This window comes from Dermacentor silvarum, chromosome 7 (genome assembly GCF_013339745.2).
Source record: "Dermacentor silvarum isolate Dsil-2018 chromosome 7, BIME_Dsil_1.4, whole genome shotgun sequence".
Taxonomy (NCBI): Eukaryota; Metazoa; Arthropoda; class Arachnida; order Ixodida; family Ixodidae; genus Dermacentor; species Dermacentor silvarum.
In genome coordinates this window covers 108,114,189-108,131,655 of record NC_051160.1, presented here as the reverse complement: position 1 = coordinate 108,131,655, position 17,467 = coordinate 108,114,189, and the positions used below count along the sequence as shown (strand labels likewise).

The 17,467-nt window shown below is 45.7% G+C and overlaps 1 protein-coding gene across 4 annotated transcripts in view; it reads left to right on the top strand.

Annotated features, from left to right (window-relative positions):
* The window catches only part of LOC125946918 (uncharacterized), a 35,395-nt gene extending 18,688 nt beyond the window's left edge, over positions 1 to 16,707 (top strand). For 2 of the 4 annotated variants that reach the window (XM_049671109.1, XM_049671108.1), the window contains exons 3-7: positions 3,483 to 3,628; positions 3,692 to 3,789; positions 4,460 to 4,561; positions 12,880 to 12,978; positions 16,363 to 16,707. In XM_049671109.1, coding sequence (XP_049527066.1) covers positions 3,483 to 3,628; positions 3,692 to 3,789; positions 4,460 to 4,561; positions 12,880 to 12,978; positions 16,363 to 16,508 — 591 coding nt within the window. In that variant the 3' untranslated portion in view covers positions 16,509 to 16,707. Of the gene's footprint in view, positions 1 to 3,482; positions 3,629 to 3,691; positions 3,790 to 4,459; positions 4,562 to 12,879; positions 12,979 to 14,111; positions 14,198 to 16,362 lie in introns of all 4 variants that reach the window. The other 2 variants (XR_007467991.1, XM_049671110.1) reach the window with 2 other exon arrangements.
* Positions 16,708 to 17,467: the final 760 nt, after the last annotated feature.

Sequence of the window (17,467 nt, the reverse complement as noted above, 5' to 3'; positions counted from 1 at the left end):
ATCCTCCACCTCAACTTCGACGCCGCATCAGGCTTAAGAGAATGCATCAGCGACAGGACGTCATCATCATCAGTCGTCGTCGTCGTCAGCCTATTATTATGTCCACTGCAGGACGAAGGCCTCTCCCTGCGATCTTCATTACGCCTGTCTTGGCGGGCTCTCAATGCTCAAACTATGCATGACAGCTACCCGCTTCTCCATATTCAAGATTTCACATCTAACCTGAGTGGGTGCAACATTTCAACAAAGTGGATGTGGTTAATGCGTACCACCAGATACCACTTGAGCTCAATGACGTTACGAAAACTGCAATCACGACGTCCTTCGCTTCAATCGAACTTGTGAGCATGCCTTTTTGATTGTGCAGCCCCGGATATACATTCCAGCACTTTATCGCTGAGATGACACGAGGTTTGCCTGCAGTCTTCGCGTACATCGATGATATACTAATCGCCAGTACCACACCGGAATACCAAGAGCGTCACTTGCGTGGACTTTTACATCCCCTTTAATAGTATGACTGTGTCGTTAACCCACAAAAATGTGTTTTTGAAACCTCCTAGCTAGATTTCTTGGGTCATCGCGTTTGGGCTCTCGAAATCCTGCCGTTGCCATCCCACATCGAGGCTGTCAACAATTTCCCGGTGCCCAGCATTCTACGCCAGCTTTCTGAGTTTTGGGGATTTCATCAGTTTTTCGCACTTCACGCCGCTGTATTCCACACAGCGCATCCTTAGTGCAGCCGATCACCCACTTCTTGAAAACGCCGCGGAGTCCGTCTTCGACAATGCCATGGTCGACTTTGGCACAGTCTGCCTTTGTGGCGGCCAAGCAAGCCGTTGCTGACGCAACTCCGCTGGTACAACCCTGTTTTGGTGCGCCGAGTAGGGTTGTGGTAGATGCCTCCGGTGTGGCCATCGTAGCAGTGTTGCAACAATATATTGGCTCTGAATGGCGCCCCTGGGTCGTTTCTCTCGGCAGCTGCAATCCGCCGAGACACGCGACAGTATTTTCGGTCGCGCGCTGTTGGACATCTACGCCACCATTCAACACTTCGGCCACTCAATGGAACGACGCCAGTTCCACGTGATGTCTGACTACGTGTAGCCTGACCTCTAACCTGAACTATGTGTTCACTACGAACTCCACAGAGTACGTCACTCGGGAGAAATGGCATCTTGCATACATCTCCGAGTTTACCACGGACATACCACATGTCAAGGAAGTCGAGGAAGCCGACAATGCGGCAGTCAATGCCCGCCCTCGTGTTCCAGTTATCGGCTCCACTTCTACTGCTGTCGATTGACATGCGCTATCCCAGGCACGGCGCAAAGAGCTTGAGCTAAAAGCGTTGCGGCAACACCCCTGCTCCCTTCACTTGATGTTTGTTCCCCATCCGTCTGCGCCGTGCTGCTCTCAGTGGTGCGATCCATCTAGGCCTCTTCTACGCCCTTTCATTCCTGCAACGTTACGGCGGGCCGTTTCTCACTCTTTGCACAACATTGCTTATCGAGGCATACGGGCGACTCATCACCTCGTGACGCAGCGCTATGTCTGAAATCGTGCCAATGCCGAATATTCGTGTCGTCCCGTTCTTGCATTGTGTGTCAAGCAACCAACCTGACCCGTAAAGTATTTCGTGACAGCAACGGTTCCTGCATCCCGACCAGCGTTTCGACCACGTCCATATGGACATAGCCGGTCTGCTTCCTCTATCGCGCGGCGACGTGTTACATTTTGACTATAGTGGACTGTTTCACACCGTGACCTGCGGCGGTCCTCACTGTCGACATCACTGCAGCGACATTGGCACGCGCTTTCGTTTTTTCCTGGGTTTCACGTTCGGCTGCCCAGCAATTGTAACAACAGACCGTGGACGACAGTTTGAATTTACGTTATTTGGTGCACTTCCCCACATTCTGGGTGTGAAGCACTACCGCACTACTGTTTACATCTGTCCGCTTACGACATGGTCGAGCGTCTACATCGGCAGCTAAAGGCGGCCCTCACAGCATGTCATCATCGTGAGCCTCATGCTATTTTTGAAGAAAACAAGATGTCGGCAATATTCAGTAAACATGAGAAGAAAGTGAGTACCAGATGAAGACTAATGGAGACTAAGCAAATGCACTTCATGATTTTCAATGCCTGTGCAAGTAGAAAACCTAATTTAGTACCGCCTCTGCAACTGAGACAATGACGTGATAGAACACTTCAACAAGGTGTGGATGCCTGATCTATCCTGTACACATATGTTAGTGCCAGATTCGGGCACCAGGTTCTGTTGGCACGGAATTATGGCACTGTGATAGGCGCCAGCAGATGGACCAACCCGTTCTGCATGTTAAGATTTATCCGCTGCTGTAGCGTCGACAGAGCGTCTGTGGGGTAGAATACTACGCAACAATCTTCGTGGCAGAATGATATTTTTGAAATATTTTGTGGGAGCCTCAGTCCTGCGATGAACGGAGCCAGACAACGGCGGACAGTCGACCAACCAGAAAGTGATCCGAGACACAGCTCTCGCTGTAATACAAAAACTGTAACCCACGTCGCCTTCATGGTTATTTCGAGTCAGTCCAAGTGACGTATTCACCAGAACATGGCCACCAAACTTATTGAGCACTCTTTCGGCGCCACAAGATCACTGAGGTTCCATTCGTACGTCCCGCATTAGTTCTCAAACGTTAAGCTATGCGTAATTTTTGAGCAGCGGTAATGATGGTGATTTATTTGTGCGAGTTTCCTTATCGAAAACATTGGTATTTGCGAACCTTTCACAATGTATCTACTCGCATTTCCATTCTTTATAGAAATTCTGTTATGCTTCATACATCAGACATAGGTTACTAATCTCAGTTGACGTCACAGAGCATTAAGGAAAGCCTTATGCCACATGATATATTTCATAAAACCACGACATTGCTCCATCATTCTCCTTTAGCGTCCGAGAGTGGGAGTCTACTGAGTAGAGTACTGATTTGCAGAAACGCGCTTCGGGAAGTACCAAATATTGCCAGTTGGGCAGATACAGTCACGAAACGATTTAACCAAAGCAATAAAGAAGAACAGTAAGGCCATCAACAAATATGAATCGCAAGGAGTAAGCACAGGCTGCTTGTAAATAACTGCGCCTTAGGTGAGCATTATTCAAAGCAGTCCTACCAGAAACCTCTCGCACTCTTCGCATCAGAACAAAAAGGCGCTCAAAGTCTGTCAGGGTTTTCGTAAGGAGCACCTCTATTTTGTAAGCTACACCTAAATAATTAAGAAATAATTATATGAAAATCACAATGAATAATTTTCGCACATGCAAAGAGCACCATGCGCACTGAATTGAAATAGTGACATAGCTTCCCGATGTACCAAATTGACATTTTTTGTAAATATTAGAGTAGGGCAAAACAAAATATTTATAATGTATTTCATATCATATACCTCCATACATTTTGCGCTATGAGCATTTCATCTATTCGTTGCAGTTCTACAAAACTCTCGGACACTTATGGATTATAGCGACAGCTACGGCTAATCAGCAAGCGAACACCGCTTGTAAGCTCTATGATGTAACAAGTGTAAACGGTCGTACGGTGTATTTCCGGCGGATATATTATAAGAACGGAACAAGGTAAGTTCAAGGATTTTCGCCTGAATGTGTGCATACCATATGGCGCTTTTACAACCTAAACAGGGTGCAAACAGAGTTGACTGGAAGGCTAAAAGTCGAGGACCATCCTGTTGTAGCAAAACTTATGAATTACAATCATGTTATGAGAGTTTACCCACCAGGTAAGTAGATAGCTAATTTCATCTCATTAGGTTAAATACTTTGAGAAGGTAACCGGTTCATGTAACAGTAAACCTAAAGTAAAGTTTAGCTTGTTCGTTTCCCAATAATGATTTTACGGTACATGGAAACAAATGAACGACCCATCTGATATTCGAGAGACGCGATATATAGTGGCTTATAAACTCTTAAAGGATTGAGGCAAGTGAAATGTTTTTTCCAATATTCCTTGGTGTCGAAGAAGGGCCGAATTCTCATGCAACTTTCTCCCACGTAATCGATTCTTAGCTACAGGACTTCGTTTCGAGAACAGAGTACGATAGCAATTGAATTTGCCTTAGCATGCACTATCGAAGGCAAAGAGGAAACGAAAATAACCCATCCCACACACTGAAACAAGCTAGTGCGGAGAGATGAATGGTATCATGGTGCATACAAAGCGTCTGACATGAAGAATATATTATGTCGGCATTCGCGCGTGTTTCATTTGGAGTCTTAAACACAAGGGAAATAGATTATACCTTATTTGAAAGACGGTGCTTCAGCTGTCCAATTTGTGTTTCCTTGTTTTACCACGCGATGCTATCACAGATTTGTATCTCACTACTTATGCCTAAAAGCGTTACCGCGAGAAGCTGGCCAGCATGGCAGATGTGCTTACATTTTTTACAGGCCGGCGCTCGGAAACCGGCGATGCGGCTGCGAAAGCGTCTCTTTTTGCGAGATCACCGCGAATTGATACAATGTCGGCTTGCGATTTATGGACTTATGCAAGTATGTCACTCATTTTATTTTTTTATGGGAAGGCTTCACTGATATTCCTTAACACGATCACATGACACACCTCACTTTTGCTGTGGTCGCCTGTTCTGGGGTCTCTAATCACCGCTAAACGTGGTTCCCAAGCCCTCCGGTGACTGGAGACCGTGCGGTGACTACCGTGCCCTCAACAAAGTGACCGTATCGGACCGGCACCCCATCCCACACATTCAGGACTTTACCGCGTTGCTGCCCGGGTGAACAATATTCAGGAAGATAGACCTAGTCAAGGCTTGAAGCTAAACATTTCGACAGAATTACCTGTCTGCTTGGGAAAATTGATTAAGACTTAGAGATTGACTCCAACCAAATAAGGAAATTTACTAGCCCGACGTTTCGGAACCAATTCAGCTCCTTCTTCAGAGGGTATTCTTCGGAGGTGGTGGTGTGCCGCTTTTAAAAGGTCCGTCGTAACAAAGGAGAGGAAGGGGGAGAGAGCGTAAGGTGCGGAGACACTTGGCAGGGCACCTGCTCTAGACAGACAAAATAGGTGGTGGTCGAGTCTTGGCACATTGAGAACACAGCGGGTAATATAAACCGCGTGAAGGGCATTCTTCCTTCTTTGTATGTTCATGGCCTTGCAGACGCGACGAAGGGAAGAAAGGACCCCCCGCTCTAGGTCAGCAACACCAAAACAACTCGTCCCCCCACCTGTCTCTCGTCAACGCATTCCCGCGACTAAAGGGCGCCCAGCATCGGTCAACCCAGCCGACCAGCGACGCCGAAGCCCCCCACCCCAACCCCACCACCAATTTTGTCTGTCTAGAGCAGGTGCCCTGGCAAGTGTCTCCGCACCTTACGCTCTCTCCCCCTTCCTCTCCTTTGTTACGACGGACCTTTTAAAAGGGGCACACCGCCACCTCCGAAGAATACCCCCTGAAGAAGGAGCCGAATTGGTACCGAAACGACGGGCTAGTAAATTTCCTTATTTGGTTGGAGTCAATCTCTAAGTCTTAACCTAGTCAAGGCGTTCCACCAAATCTCTGTCGAACCTTTCGACGTACCAAATACCCCCCTTTGGCATATTTGAGTCCCTCCGGATGCCATTCGCTTTGCCAAAAGCCGCACACACGTTTCAATGACTTGTGGATCACGTTCTCTGTTGTTTGAGCTGCTGTTTCGCATATATCGATGACATCCTCGTCTTCAGCGCTTCAGCAGACGAACACGCACTTCACCAGCGCCATTTTTTCGAATGACTACGGAATTCCGGGCTTGCCGTGAATGGTCCGAAGCGTGAGTTTGGCGTAGGTGCTCTGGACTTCTTTGGCCATCGCCTCGATGCCGGCGGTATATCTCCTCCTCCCACTCGCGTGGAAACCATTGCGCAGTTTTCTAGAACATCAACCGCTAAGAAACTACGACAATTCCTTGGGCTCGCCAATTATCACCGGCGTTTCATTCCTCGCTGGGCTGTTATCTTGGAACCGCTCTACGCTTTCATGTCCCGTAAAACAACAGCAAACGCTTTTATCTCCTGGACGTACGATGCCGAGACAGCTTTCAGCTTCACCAAGGAAGCTCTTGCCAACGCGACTGCCCTTGCACATCCCAAGTGCGACGCCCTGACGTCATTCAGGGTGGACGCTTCGAACGACGCCGTCGGAGGAGTGCTGCAGCAGTTGGTCTACGGAGTGCGGCAGCCGGTCGCGTTCTTACGCAAACTCTTGCAGGTCGAGTTTAGATACAGGACTTTCGGTCATGAACTACTGACGGCCTACTGAGACATTACTTCACTACTGAGACATCTACTTCGCGGTGAAACATTTTCAACACTTACTCGAAGGTCGGCAATTTTACATCCTCACCGACCACAAAGCACTCACCTACACTGCGACCGCTACCAACTCTACCCACACTCCCCGTGAGATTCGCGAACTTGCCCACATATACGAATTCACGAGCAACATTCAGCTCATCAGCGGCACAGACAACCGAGTCGCCGATGCAGTATCCCGTATACAAGTCAAAGCAACTGTCTTCGAGCGCCCCCTGTGTATTTTGCATCTGTGGCTACAGCACAGCGAGAGGACAGTGAGCTAGAGAACATATGACTGAAAGATAATTCCTTCCAAATTCAAGACGTGCGATTTCCAGGCTGTGATATTCCCTTGGTTTGCGACGTATCTACAGGTTGTCGTCGCCCCTACGTGCCGCCACAATTGTGCCGCACCGTCTTCGACGCCATGCATTCCTTGTCGCACCCTGGTATTCCTGCGGCTCAACAACTTGTCGCTACACGATACCTGTGGCCACGCATGAATATGGTCGTCTGACGCTGGACACGGGCTTGTCTCCAGTGCCAACAAACGAAAGTTCACCGCCACACCCTCAGTCCGCTGGGTACCTTCAGGCGTCCTGACGCGCGTTTCAGCCACGTGCACATCGATATGGTCGGTCCTTTGCCGCCATGCAAGGACAACCGCTATATCTTAAGTGCATCGGCTGGTTGACGCGATGGCCTGAGGCATTGCCACTCAGCAATATCGCCGCAGAGACAGTCGCTCGCGGTCTTAACTCCGTATGGATTAGCCGCTACGGAGTTCCCACGATGATTACAACAGATACAGGTTGTTGTTTCGACTCCGAGCTTTTCCGTACGATGCCCCAACTGCTTGGTGTCAGCCACATCAAGACGACGGCCTACCAAACCATGTCGAATGACATGGTAGAGCTCCTTCACCGCCAGCTAAAAATCTCGCTCACAGTGTCACGGACACTGGTACCATGGATGGAGCACCTGCCACTAGCCCTCCTCGTCATACGCAGTGTTATACGGCCTGACGACTCCTGCTCCTCGGCAGAGCTCGTGTTTAGGACAACAATGAGGCTACCTGGGCACTTTTCCGACCCGCAGCCGGTACCAACGCTCGACGTTGGTGATAATGCCAGTAGCCTCACAGCTGCCACGGGAGAGGCCTCTCCTATTCACTGTCGACATTATTCACGACCAACCTTCTAGAGTCGTGCTCTCCGAGACTGGACGCACGTCTTCGTGCGGCACGAAACAGTGCGACCAACACTACAGCCACCTTATGACGGACCTCTCATGGTCCCGATTCGCTGCCCAAAGTACCTCGTCCTGTTGATGAATGGACGCGAAGACAGCGTTACGATTGACCGCATCAAGCCTGCGTTCCTGGACGCCTACATCATACGCACCGACGACAAACCACTCCCGAAGACCAAGCGCGTTTACTTCGGCGACGCAAAAACTACACTCCCTCCTAGATATAACTCCTTCGCACCCCGGCTCTCTCGCTAGAGGGGGGGGGGGAGGGGGAGGGGCGCTTTGACGATCCATCGTTGTTTCATCGACGATAACGAAGTGTCGCCTAAGCACGCAGCTCCGCGCGCCGAGCGCTCGAGCCAGAGCTCGAACGAGAAACGTGGGCCAGCAGCGTTCGGTTATTAAATCGTAGCATTTTAAATGCGAAGCATTTCTTGGCGAACATTTGCTACTTTGACAACATCTATCTGTCTATCTAGCCGCCTGCGTCTTTGTGTTCTCATGGTCGTTTCATTAACTTGGTATGTACCAAAATGGCCATACTATGGCAAGCGTATATGACGAACCTAAATGAGATGTCATGACGTGAATGACATTACATTCGTGTCATGTAGGTCATGAAAAAGCCACTTTCGTCTTGGTGCTCTCATGGTCGTTTCGTTAACTTGGTAGCTACCAAAGTTGGCATAGTATGACAAGAGTGTATGACGAACATAATTTATAGCCCATGACATAATTGTCATGACATGCGTGTCATGTAGGTCATGATAATAACCCAGCGAAAAAGATTAATACTAAGGAACCGCTGATATGGGTTCGGACGTGGATACTAAGTGAAGGAAACACTAACGGATGCTGGTAGAAGTCAGTCATGAGCATGACTCAGCAAAAATGACAATGACTCCGCGAAAAAAAGATTAACACTCAAAACCACTGGAATGGGTTGGGACATGGGTACTAAGTCAAGCAAACACTAAATTATGCTGGTAGAAGTCATAGTCATGTGCATGACTAAAAAATGAAAATGACTCCGCGAAAGAAGATTAACACTCAAGAACCACTGGAATGGGTTCGGACGTGGGCACTAGGTGGAGTAAACAGTAAAGGATGATGGTAGAAGTCATAGTCATGACCATGACTGAGCAAGAATGACAATGATTCAGCAAAAAAACACTAACATTCAAAAACTACTGAAATGGGTTCAGACGTAGGTACAAAGTGAAGGATACACTAAAGGATGCTGGTAGAAGCCATAGTCGTGACCATGACTCAGCAAAAATGTCATTGACTCAGTGAAAAAATATGAACACTCAAAAACTGGAACGGGTTCGGACGTGGGTACTAAGAGAAGGAAACAATAAAGGATGACGGTTGAAGTCCTAGTCATGACCATGACTCAGCAAAAATGATAATGACACAGTGAAAAAATATTAACACTTAAAAACTGGAACGAGTTCGGACGTGAGTACTAAGTGAAGGGAACACTAAAGGATGATGGTAGAAGTCATAGGCATGACCATGACTAATCAAAAAGGACAGTGACTCCGCGAAAAAAGATTAACGCTCAAAAACCACTGGAATGTGCTCGGACGTGGGCACTAAGTGCATGAAACACTAAAAGATGATGATCGAAATTATAGTCATGATGCTGACTGATCGAAAATTACAATGACTCAGCGAAAAAAAATTACATTAAAAAGCCACTAAAATGGGTTTTGACTTCCGTACTATGTGAAGAAAACACTAAAGGATGGTGGTAGAAGTCATAGTCATGAGCATGACTAAAAAATCACAATGACTCAGCGAAAAAAATATTAACGCTCAAAAGCCACTGAAATGGGTTCTGACGTGGGTGCTAAGTGAAGGAAGCACTAAAGGATTGTGGTAGAAGTCATATTCGTGACCATGACTCAGCAAATATGAGAATGACTCAGAGAAAAAATGATTAACACTCACTGACCAATGGAATGGGTTCGGATGTGGTATTAAGTGAATGAAAAGGCTAAAGGTTGATGGTCGAGGTCATAGTCAGGAAACGTCTCTTGGAAGTAGCTAAAGGGACTCCTGAGGAATCATGGCATGAATGTCATGACATGCATGTCCACAAGGTCATAGAAGAGCCGCCTACGTGTTGGTGCTCTCATGGTCATTTCGTTAACTTGGTAGGCTCCCCGCACACTGCTTCGCATAACATCGATTCTCACAGGGCGTGGGATCTGCCGGCTTTTTTGGTCTGCGTTCAATTGATAAGTAATCAAGAATGTGAGAGATCATGAAGCACACGTCTTACCACACCATATTATACCGCATTGTCCTTGCATAGCACAGGATCTGGTGCTTGAATTGTTTTTATTAGGCAAGGATTTCCCAGTGAAAGTCGTTCGGGGACGAGGAATGTACAAATACAAAAATATCATAGAATATTACCTTGCACTACGAGTACCTCGTAGTACAATGCGAGACAAATATTTTTTTCTATTATGCATCAACACGCTCGACAAAAATACTGTGAAAGTGGGTGCAAAACAAAAGTGTGCTCTCATTTTCCCATCAGCTCAAAGAGAAAACGAGCTACTCGCGGGCCGTGAACTACTCGCGCCATCTACCGGATGACCACTAAAAGCTAAAGCGAGCTGCGGAGGCACTCTATAGCTGGCGCCGCCGCGCTGTTCATACACCTTTCATAGGGCTCTATTCTCGACACACATGGATGGCAGCTGCACTGCTGCGATTATCCGCCATGTTGACTATCTGAATGGCTGTCGAGAGGTAGCGAGCGTTAAAAATTGTGCCGGGAAACGGCAGTTTTGCAAAATGAGATTTTCCGTTTTCATCAAAATGACGGAACTTGATGTGGGGCTGCCACTTTTTTCGACTAATACTTTTTTCTGGCCCTTGGCACCTATATTGCGACTTTAACGGTTTAAAAGGAAGGGGACGGTAACGTGCAGAAGCCCGAGTAATCCATGAGCAATTTCGCCAATATGAGGTGGTTGTCCAAAATAGCCGCCATGTCATCTTGCTGATATACTGAAGGAATGCCCCGTGAGAACCGCCACAGGAAGAACCGTTTCGTAAACGTCACTTTGACGTTGCGCTGGGGCGCCATGGCACAGCTTTTCCGCCATAATATGTGGTGTGACAAATTATGCTTATGAACGACCATATGCAATGGCGGAGGAGAGGCGTGCGTATCACCGAATTTACCCCGTCGTTCGAGGCCATGAAAACGTTTTGTTCATACTGCGTGCTCATAGTATTTGCATCGCTCTTGGATGGTGTTGGGCCATCATTTAAAAAATGCGATTATTTGAAATAGTTTTGGGTAAACATTATAAATCTTCTGCGACTTTTGCACTTTTCGCTGCTGTGTTCGTGATGTAATCAAGTATAATGACTTTTCACATCATCAGATCTAATGACAACGACGGCTTTTTAATTTATAAAAAGAAATGTACGCAAGGCGGCACCTTTAAGTTTCCTAACGTGGTTTGAGTAAGCAGCAAATTGAACAAGAGTGGCAATGGCGGCGCTTGCGTAGCGCAAGCGGATATGTATGGTGCGCGGAACGCTATTGGCGATATTCGTCATCTTCTCAGCCAGCCGAGTCCGGCTGAGTCACTTGCGTTTCAAGAGATAGCAATAACGCGGCCCAGAACTTGCGCCTCATCTCCACTGGTCGGTCACATATGTTGTCTTAAGACAGAAAACAAGCGCGTGGGCGCCAATATGTGATGACTGATTCCGTTTCTCCGGGACTCACAAATTAGGGTGTTTTAGTATATCGCAAAACGTTAGCGTGCGACGCAACGCTAACGCAAAGAAAGGCTGCACTGCGCGGTACAAGGTAGTGTTTTAGAATAGCGGAACGGAGCAAAACGCTAACGCTAACGCAAATACACTTGGACGCCATCTCGAGGCGGACACAGCAAACATGAGCATACATGAGCAAACTCTCTCGTTAAGCCTACTCCGCCGCTAATCGAGAACGTATATTGAAAACAACGCCTATTTGTCACCTGTGCGCCGCTGTCGAAGCATCATCACACAAATCTAAAGCAAACACGAGCATTAGTGCGGAACGAATGAGCCTAATAGTGCAGGCCGACGACTCGATAGATCCGAAGTGGACGGCTCTCCCTTCAACAGGCGCCGCCATCTTGCCCTACGTACGAAATGCCTTGCGTGCGTTAGCGTTGAACTCTATATTCCGGAAATAGCGTACGTACGTAAGAGTTTTGGCTACGTTTACGTTCCGTTTGCACAGTTTGCAGCACGCAACGCTAACGCTAAATCCTCGCGTGTGCTGTTTTCCGCTGTACTAAAACTCCCTATTGGCTAGTGAAGCAGACGATGACTTCTACGCAGTAGGCGACGGAAGCGAGAGACGCTTTTGACAGAATAACCCTCCGCTTTGAGCTAGCTGGTTTCAGTTGCGTTCCTCCAGCACTGAGCTTCGGTTTCGAACTGAAAATGATTCGGCATACCAAGCACAAGTGTACGTAAAAAATTGGCTTCTGATAAGTGTTAAAAACGGCTCGCTAACAGCTGCAAACCGGCGAAGGGTATCGGTGCCTTAAAATTTTAGAAATAAATTCTGGGAATTTACGTGCCCAAAGCACGATCTGATTATGAAGCAAGCCGTGGTGGGGGACGCTCGATTATTTTTGACTTCATGGGGTTCTTGAGCGTGCACTCAATGCATGGTACAGGGGGCGTTCTTGCATTTCGCTTTCATCGAAATGTGGCCGTCGTTGCCGGGATTCGATCCCGCGACCTCGTGCCTAGCAGCGCAACGCCCAAGACTCAAAGCAACCATGGCGTCTGACCCCTGACTTGACAATTAAAGTTGTTTATCGAGAATTCCACTCAAGGTAGAACGTTCAAAAAATAAGTACTGTTGACACTGCCATTGTTGAAAATCTTGTAAATAGCATAATTGGCATTGAAATCCTGATTATTATATTGATGAGAGATTGTCATCACTGAAGCAGATGGTATTAAGTGAACAGTTAGATTATGCCAGTAAAGGTAATATTGGTCCCATTAACACATCACGTAGCTTTAGAGGGAACCTGTGATTTCGGTGTAAAAGGTTAGTGAAGTATAAAGTATGAAGCTTTAGCAACCTCAGAGCATGCAGAAATAAAATAAATTGTCAATAGTATTTTGAAATAGTACGTTAAGCATTAGAGAAATTTATCATTTTGCGAACAAAACACATTTGAATAACGTCTCAATGCATTTTGCTTCTTTTATAAAGGTGAAAATATGTTTGAAGAGCGTCTACTCTACCAGAGCAGTGGAAAGGAGTGTGGTATTTTTAACGTAAGAAGCCTGATTCGCAGACTTCATATAACAAGTAAGGAATGTTTTTCAATTTACGACACTAGAAATGAAACAAGGTAGTTACACGATTGAACTCGTCACAGAAACATTAACCTGCTATCAATGTAGATATATTTGAACATCAAATACATTCCGCGATGCACTCATACCATTATTGTACAAGCCACATCCAGTCGCACGTATCTTTTGCCAGCACAAAAACGTGATGACCACATGAAAGTCCCCAAAGAAGGTAATTTTTGCAGCCTTTATGTATTAGTGGGATTTACCATAGTCAACCACCGCAGGAAAGTATGAAGTGCATGTTTATTAGCGATCACAAATTTGTTGCTTTACTGCATCTTTGCAAGTCGCCTGATAAAAAGTAGCAGTTTTTCACGAAAGGTGAAGCATTGATAACAGTAGCAAAGTCCACACAAATACACAAATAAGCTTAGTAGTTCTAAAGGCCATGTGAACTGTAGTAAACATTCGCTTAACCAATGAAGGAACGAGCGCTGTGTCATGTACATCATGGCAAACATGAACAGATGTCACTCGATTGCCGCGGACACTTACTGTAACAGCGCTGGCATGTAGAAGAGCGCCTGCAGCGGCGAGCGAGCGCTTCAACGCGTATCTGAAGCATGGTAACGCGACCTCTAACTAAGCATGGTAAGCATGCCTCTCTCTAAGCATGACCTCTCTCTAAGCATGGTAACGCGAGAGCATAGCATACACGAAGCCACCAGCCATCTCCAATCCCCGAGATTTTGAAGCTTCCACTCATAACCTTTATAGAGTGGAGCAGTGTTTTGCAACGCAACGGGCAGCAACGGCCGGGCTAGAAGTGGAGACGCCCTCTCACCTATCGCACTTTTCCAGTCCCCCCTCTTAGCACTCGCTTGATACCGTTACCGCGCTCAACTAAGTGCAAGCGGAAAGAGGAGGCTCACTAAAAAACCATCCATCACTGTTCACACTCGTCCGCTTTCCCTCTCACCTTCAGAATACCGCTCGAGGGGTGGGTTAGGATGTCACCGTATTCATACAGAACCTAACACAGACGCCCACGGCGATAATATTGACGAAAAATTGACCTGAGTGTCCTAAAATTCCTATCTGAGTAAAATTCACTGAATGGCCATTAGAATGATCCAACTTCAGCACCGTGATGACTGTATGAACGCAATGATCAAGCAATGGACATATTGTTTCTGCAAGCGCTGTGTCTTCAGAAAAACATCTACTATGTATCTCCAGATTATGACACATTCATTCCAGAGTAACGGTTATGTGGGTGTCTTTAACAGGCACGCCGTTATTCTAGCTTTTTTGGGAGGTGGTACTTATACCTTTCAGCGTTCAGTAGAATTTTATAGAAAATGAGATTGGTAGCACAAAATGCAGAGTACGTAAAAATAATCTTATCCTGTCTGCAGCTTAAAATTTTATATTATTAACCAGAACTCCTATAGGCACCAATGTTCGCACTTCCATAGCACCAATAGCACGACTCCCGTCAAATAGAATTTCACTTGACACGGTCAAACATGGCTGAATGAATACGGCTATTCCGATCGAGATATTTATTACGTCTGAAAAATCTAACACCGATGTATTATTTAGTTATTCTCTTTCTGTTGGGAAATCTGAGCCATTTCTATGGACACCCACAAGGCACCATAATGTTAGTTCTGTTCCTTGAGGATATCCATAATTGTGGTGTACCTTTATTTATGAAACATATACAGTGGTTTTCATCTTTACATTGTGTGACTGCATTGGCCGCGATTGTTCGAACCACATTACTGTGATGCTAAAAGTAGAATGTGGTTACAGAAGACAGCTGTTTCATATTGTAAAATGCATATTTAACGTCTATGTCCGCTTTATTTATTGTAATGTCACGCATTGGCGAAACGATGAAATGTTTACCCTTAAGAATGCGCAAGGAGATGAGGCATGCGAACTACAAGAACGCAGTGTTGTTTGATCGGTGCTAGATGTTTGCGCATCGCTTACAAAGGATCGGTAACGACTTGCTCAACTTGCAGTAGTTCTCCAGTTATTTAATGTAATCAAACATTCATAAACTTTTTCCTATGCAAAATGTGTTTTTGTCAGGATGCTGCATGGTACGCTTTATTACACAGTGTTCTAGCTTTTATTTTCTAGTATTCTCTAATATACCCTGCTTTTAAGGCAATTAGACTAATACAAGACGCAGACGCTGCTACTGGACCGAACCCGCCTTTTTGGGCACGCTAGAACATTGGTAATGATAGCCTGAAGTACTTAAGAACTTAGTCAAAATAACTGTCATCATTAGCTGGTTCCCTAATAGAAACGGAACAGCGCAACGCGACAGGGACAAATAATAAGAAGACACCTACGCAGGGCGAAGGGTAGCGAGAAAGTCCGGTGTGGACGTAGTTTTTTTTTTCCTCCCGAACGCTTGCCAGGGCTGTGCAAAAAGGCTAATGCGGACAGAAGAGAGAACGTCCGATTGTGCCATAAAGCATAGTGAATAGCACGTGCGTTGCATCAAGGCGTTATATATTCTGTACCTTGGTCATGTAAGCGATTGTACAGAGGTCAAACAGGCCCGTACCTTAACGCGATACTTAACGAGCACCAGTACAACATAAAACAAGCGTTATCAGGCCATCTAGGAATCCACTGCCGGAATTGCGGTTGCGTCCCAGTCTTTGCATACATGGCCATTCGAACAAACGAATCAAACGAACAAATCGAACAAACGAAAGAGAAATGTTTGAGCTATGCACCTTTGACCTTATCGGAGAATGAAAAGATGCTTCTATAGAATCTTCGCCTAGAGATGACCAGGTGCGATGTGATCACAGTGGTGACATGTGTGGGCTCTGCACTGTATCTTTATACGTGTGTCTTCTTGGTTTTATTATCGATCTGCGATTGTATAAATAACACGTGCGATCAAATAAAATCACGTGAAAGTTAGCGGTGTATGTGTCTTCTTAACTTGGTCCCTGTCTTGTTGTGCTGCTCCGTGTATATTATAAATCCAAACCAACTCGTCCGGCAACGTGCCCTCGCGAATTGGCCGGTAGTTCCACTTTATGGGCTTGCAACAATAATCTTTCTTACTATACCCTGAGAAACATTTTACTTCTACGATGAGAACACGCCGAAGCTTAGTCAAGCTCTCATTTTCACAGCTTTGTCCTGTTACCCTGGTTCTCTTCTTGGTATACGTCACATTTGGAAGGTCTAATTTGCAATTGATTGCACTTTTGTATTTCATTTGTTTTTCTTTGCTGCAATGATAGCGACCCGGGTAGCTTCTCTGTTTCAGGAACTAATTTCGCTGCTGTCGCACAAGACGTAAACTTCATAAACTATGCGGATTTGCAGATGATTTTCTTTTCTGGTATAGGTGAATACTATGAACTGCGCCTGTGGAATTCGTCTGCTGTGAGCCCATATAAAGAGTGCCTTAAAGCTTACGCTGAACGTGTACCGAACGGAAATGTCATCACGACCTATTATAACGGCTTGTGCAAGAACATACTTACCACGTAGATTGCAAGAAAGACGCACGCAGTGTGAGTTTTGTTCAACATAAACCCACAAGACCGTACTTTCCTTAACCCTAATTGACAAAGTGCAACTTGCCTGCTTTCTGATAACAGATGCACAAAAACACAACCTATATTTCTTACTCGACAATATTTGCTGATGTTCTACAAGCATGAATTCTGCAATAAACACATACTATAGCAAACAATGCCCCGTTGCATCTCTCTCAATTTTATTGCTCCTCACAGTTTCACATCTCCCTGCATCTGGTCCCGCGAACGTGGCAGAGACATCAACCGTGTACTGACGTAACTATTAGCATCCCCGCAAGTCATGCAACAACACTTTGCGCCTTTAAGAACATCAATTGCCCAGGAATGAAAGTTAATGAAAGCAATTCGTCGCGCCTGTCTCGAACGAAAGCAACACACATTATAGATTAGGTTCTCACGACCGCAATTAGTAACAAGGACAACGAAGCATTGCAAAAGATGGTGCACTACAAGAATTATAAAACAGTTTTGGAAGGTCAGTGGATTTACTCGGTATAGAAAGATGCAGAAGAAGTGACAGATACATGAATGGAAACAAAATGCCGTTGTAACCGCGAATGTGCAATATTTTACATATTGTTATTTGTTAAACAACTTCCTGAACAAACTGAACACAAATAAATGTTCAATACAAGATTTATAAGGACGACGTGAATAATTGAAAGCACAATTATAAATAATACGCAATTCAAAGAAAAGAGCAGCCGACTATCTTTGAGATTGATACATATCACAAGGTTCATTTATAAAAATTTTCAACTACCACTCCCATTTTTATTCTATTGTCAGGTATATGTATAGCTTACCCGTCTGACGTCAACTCAAGTTTCGTGTTTTTCTTTAATCTTGTGGACATCAGAAAACAGGTGCATTTATTAAACGGATCGCTTTGTAATCCTCTCGTCAGCG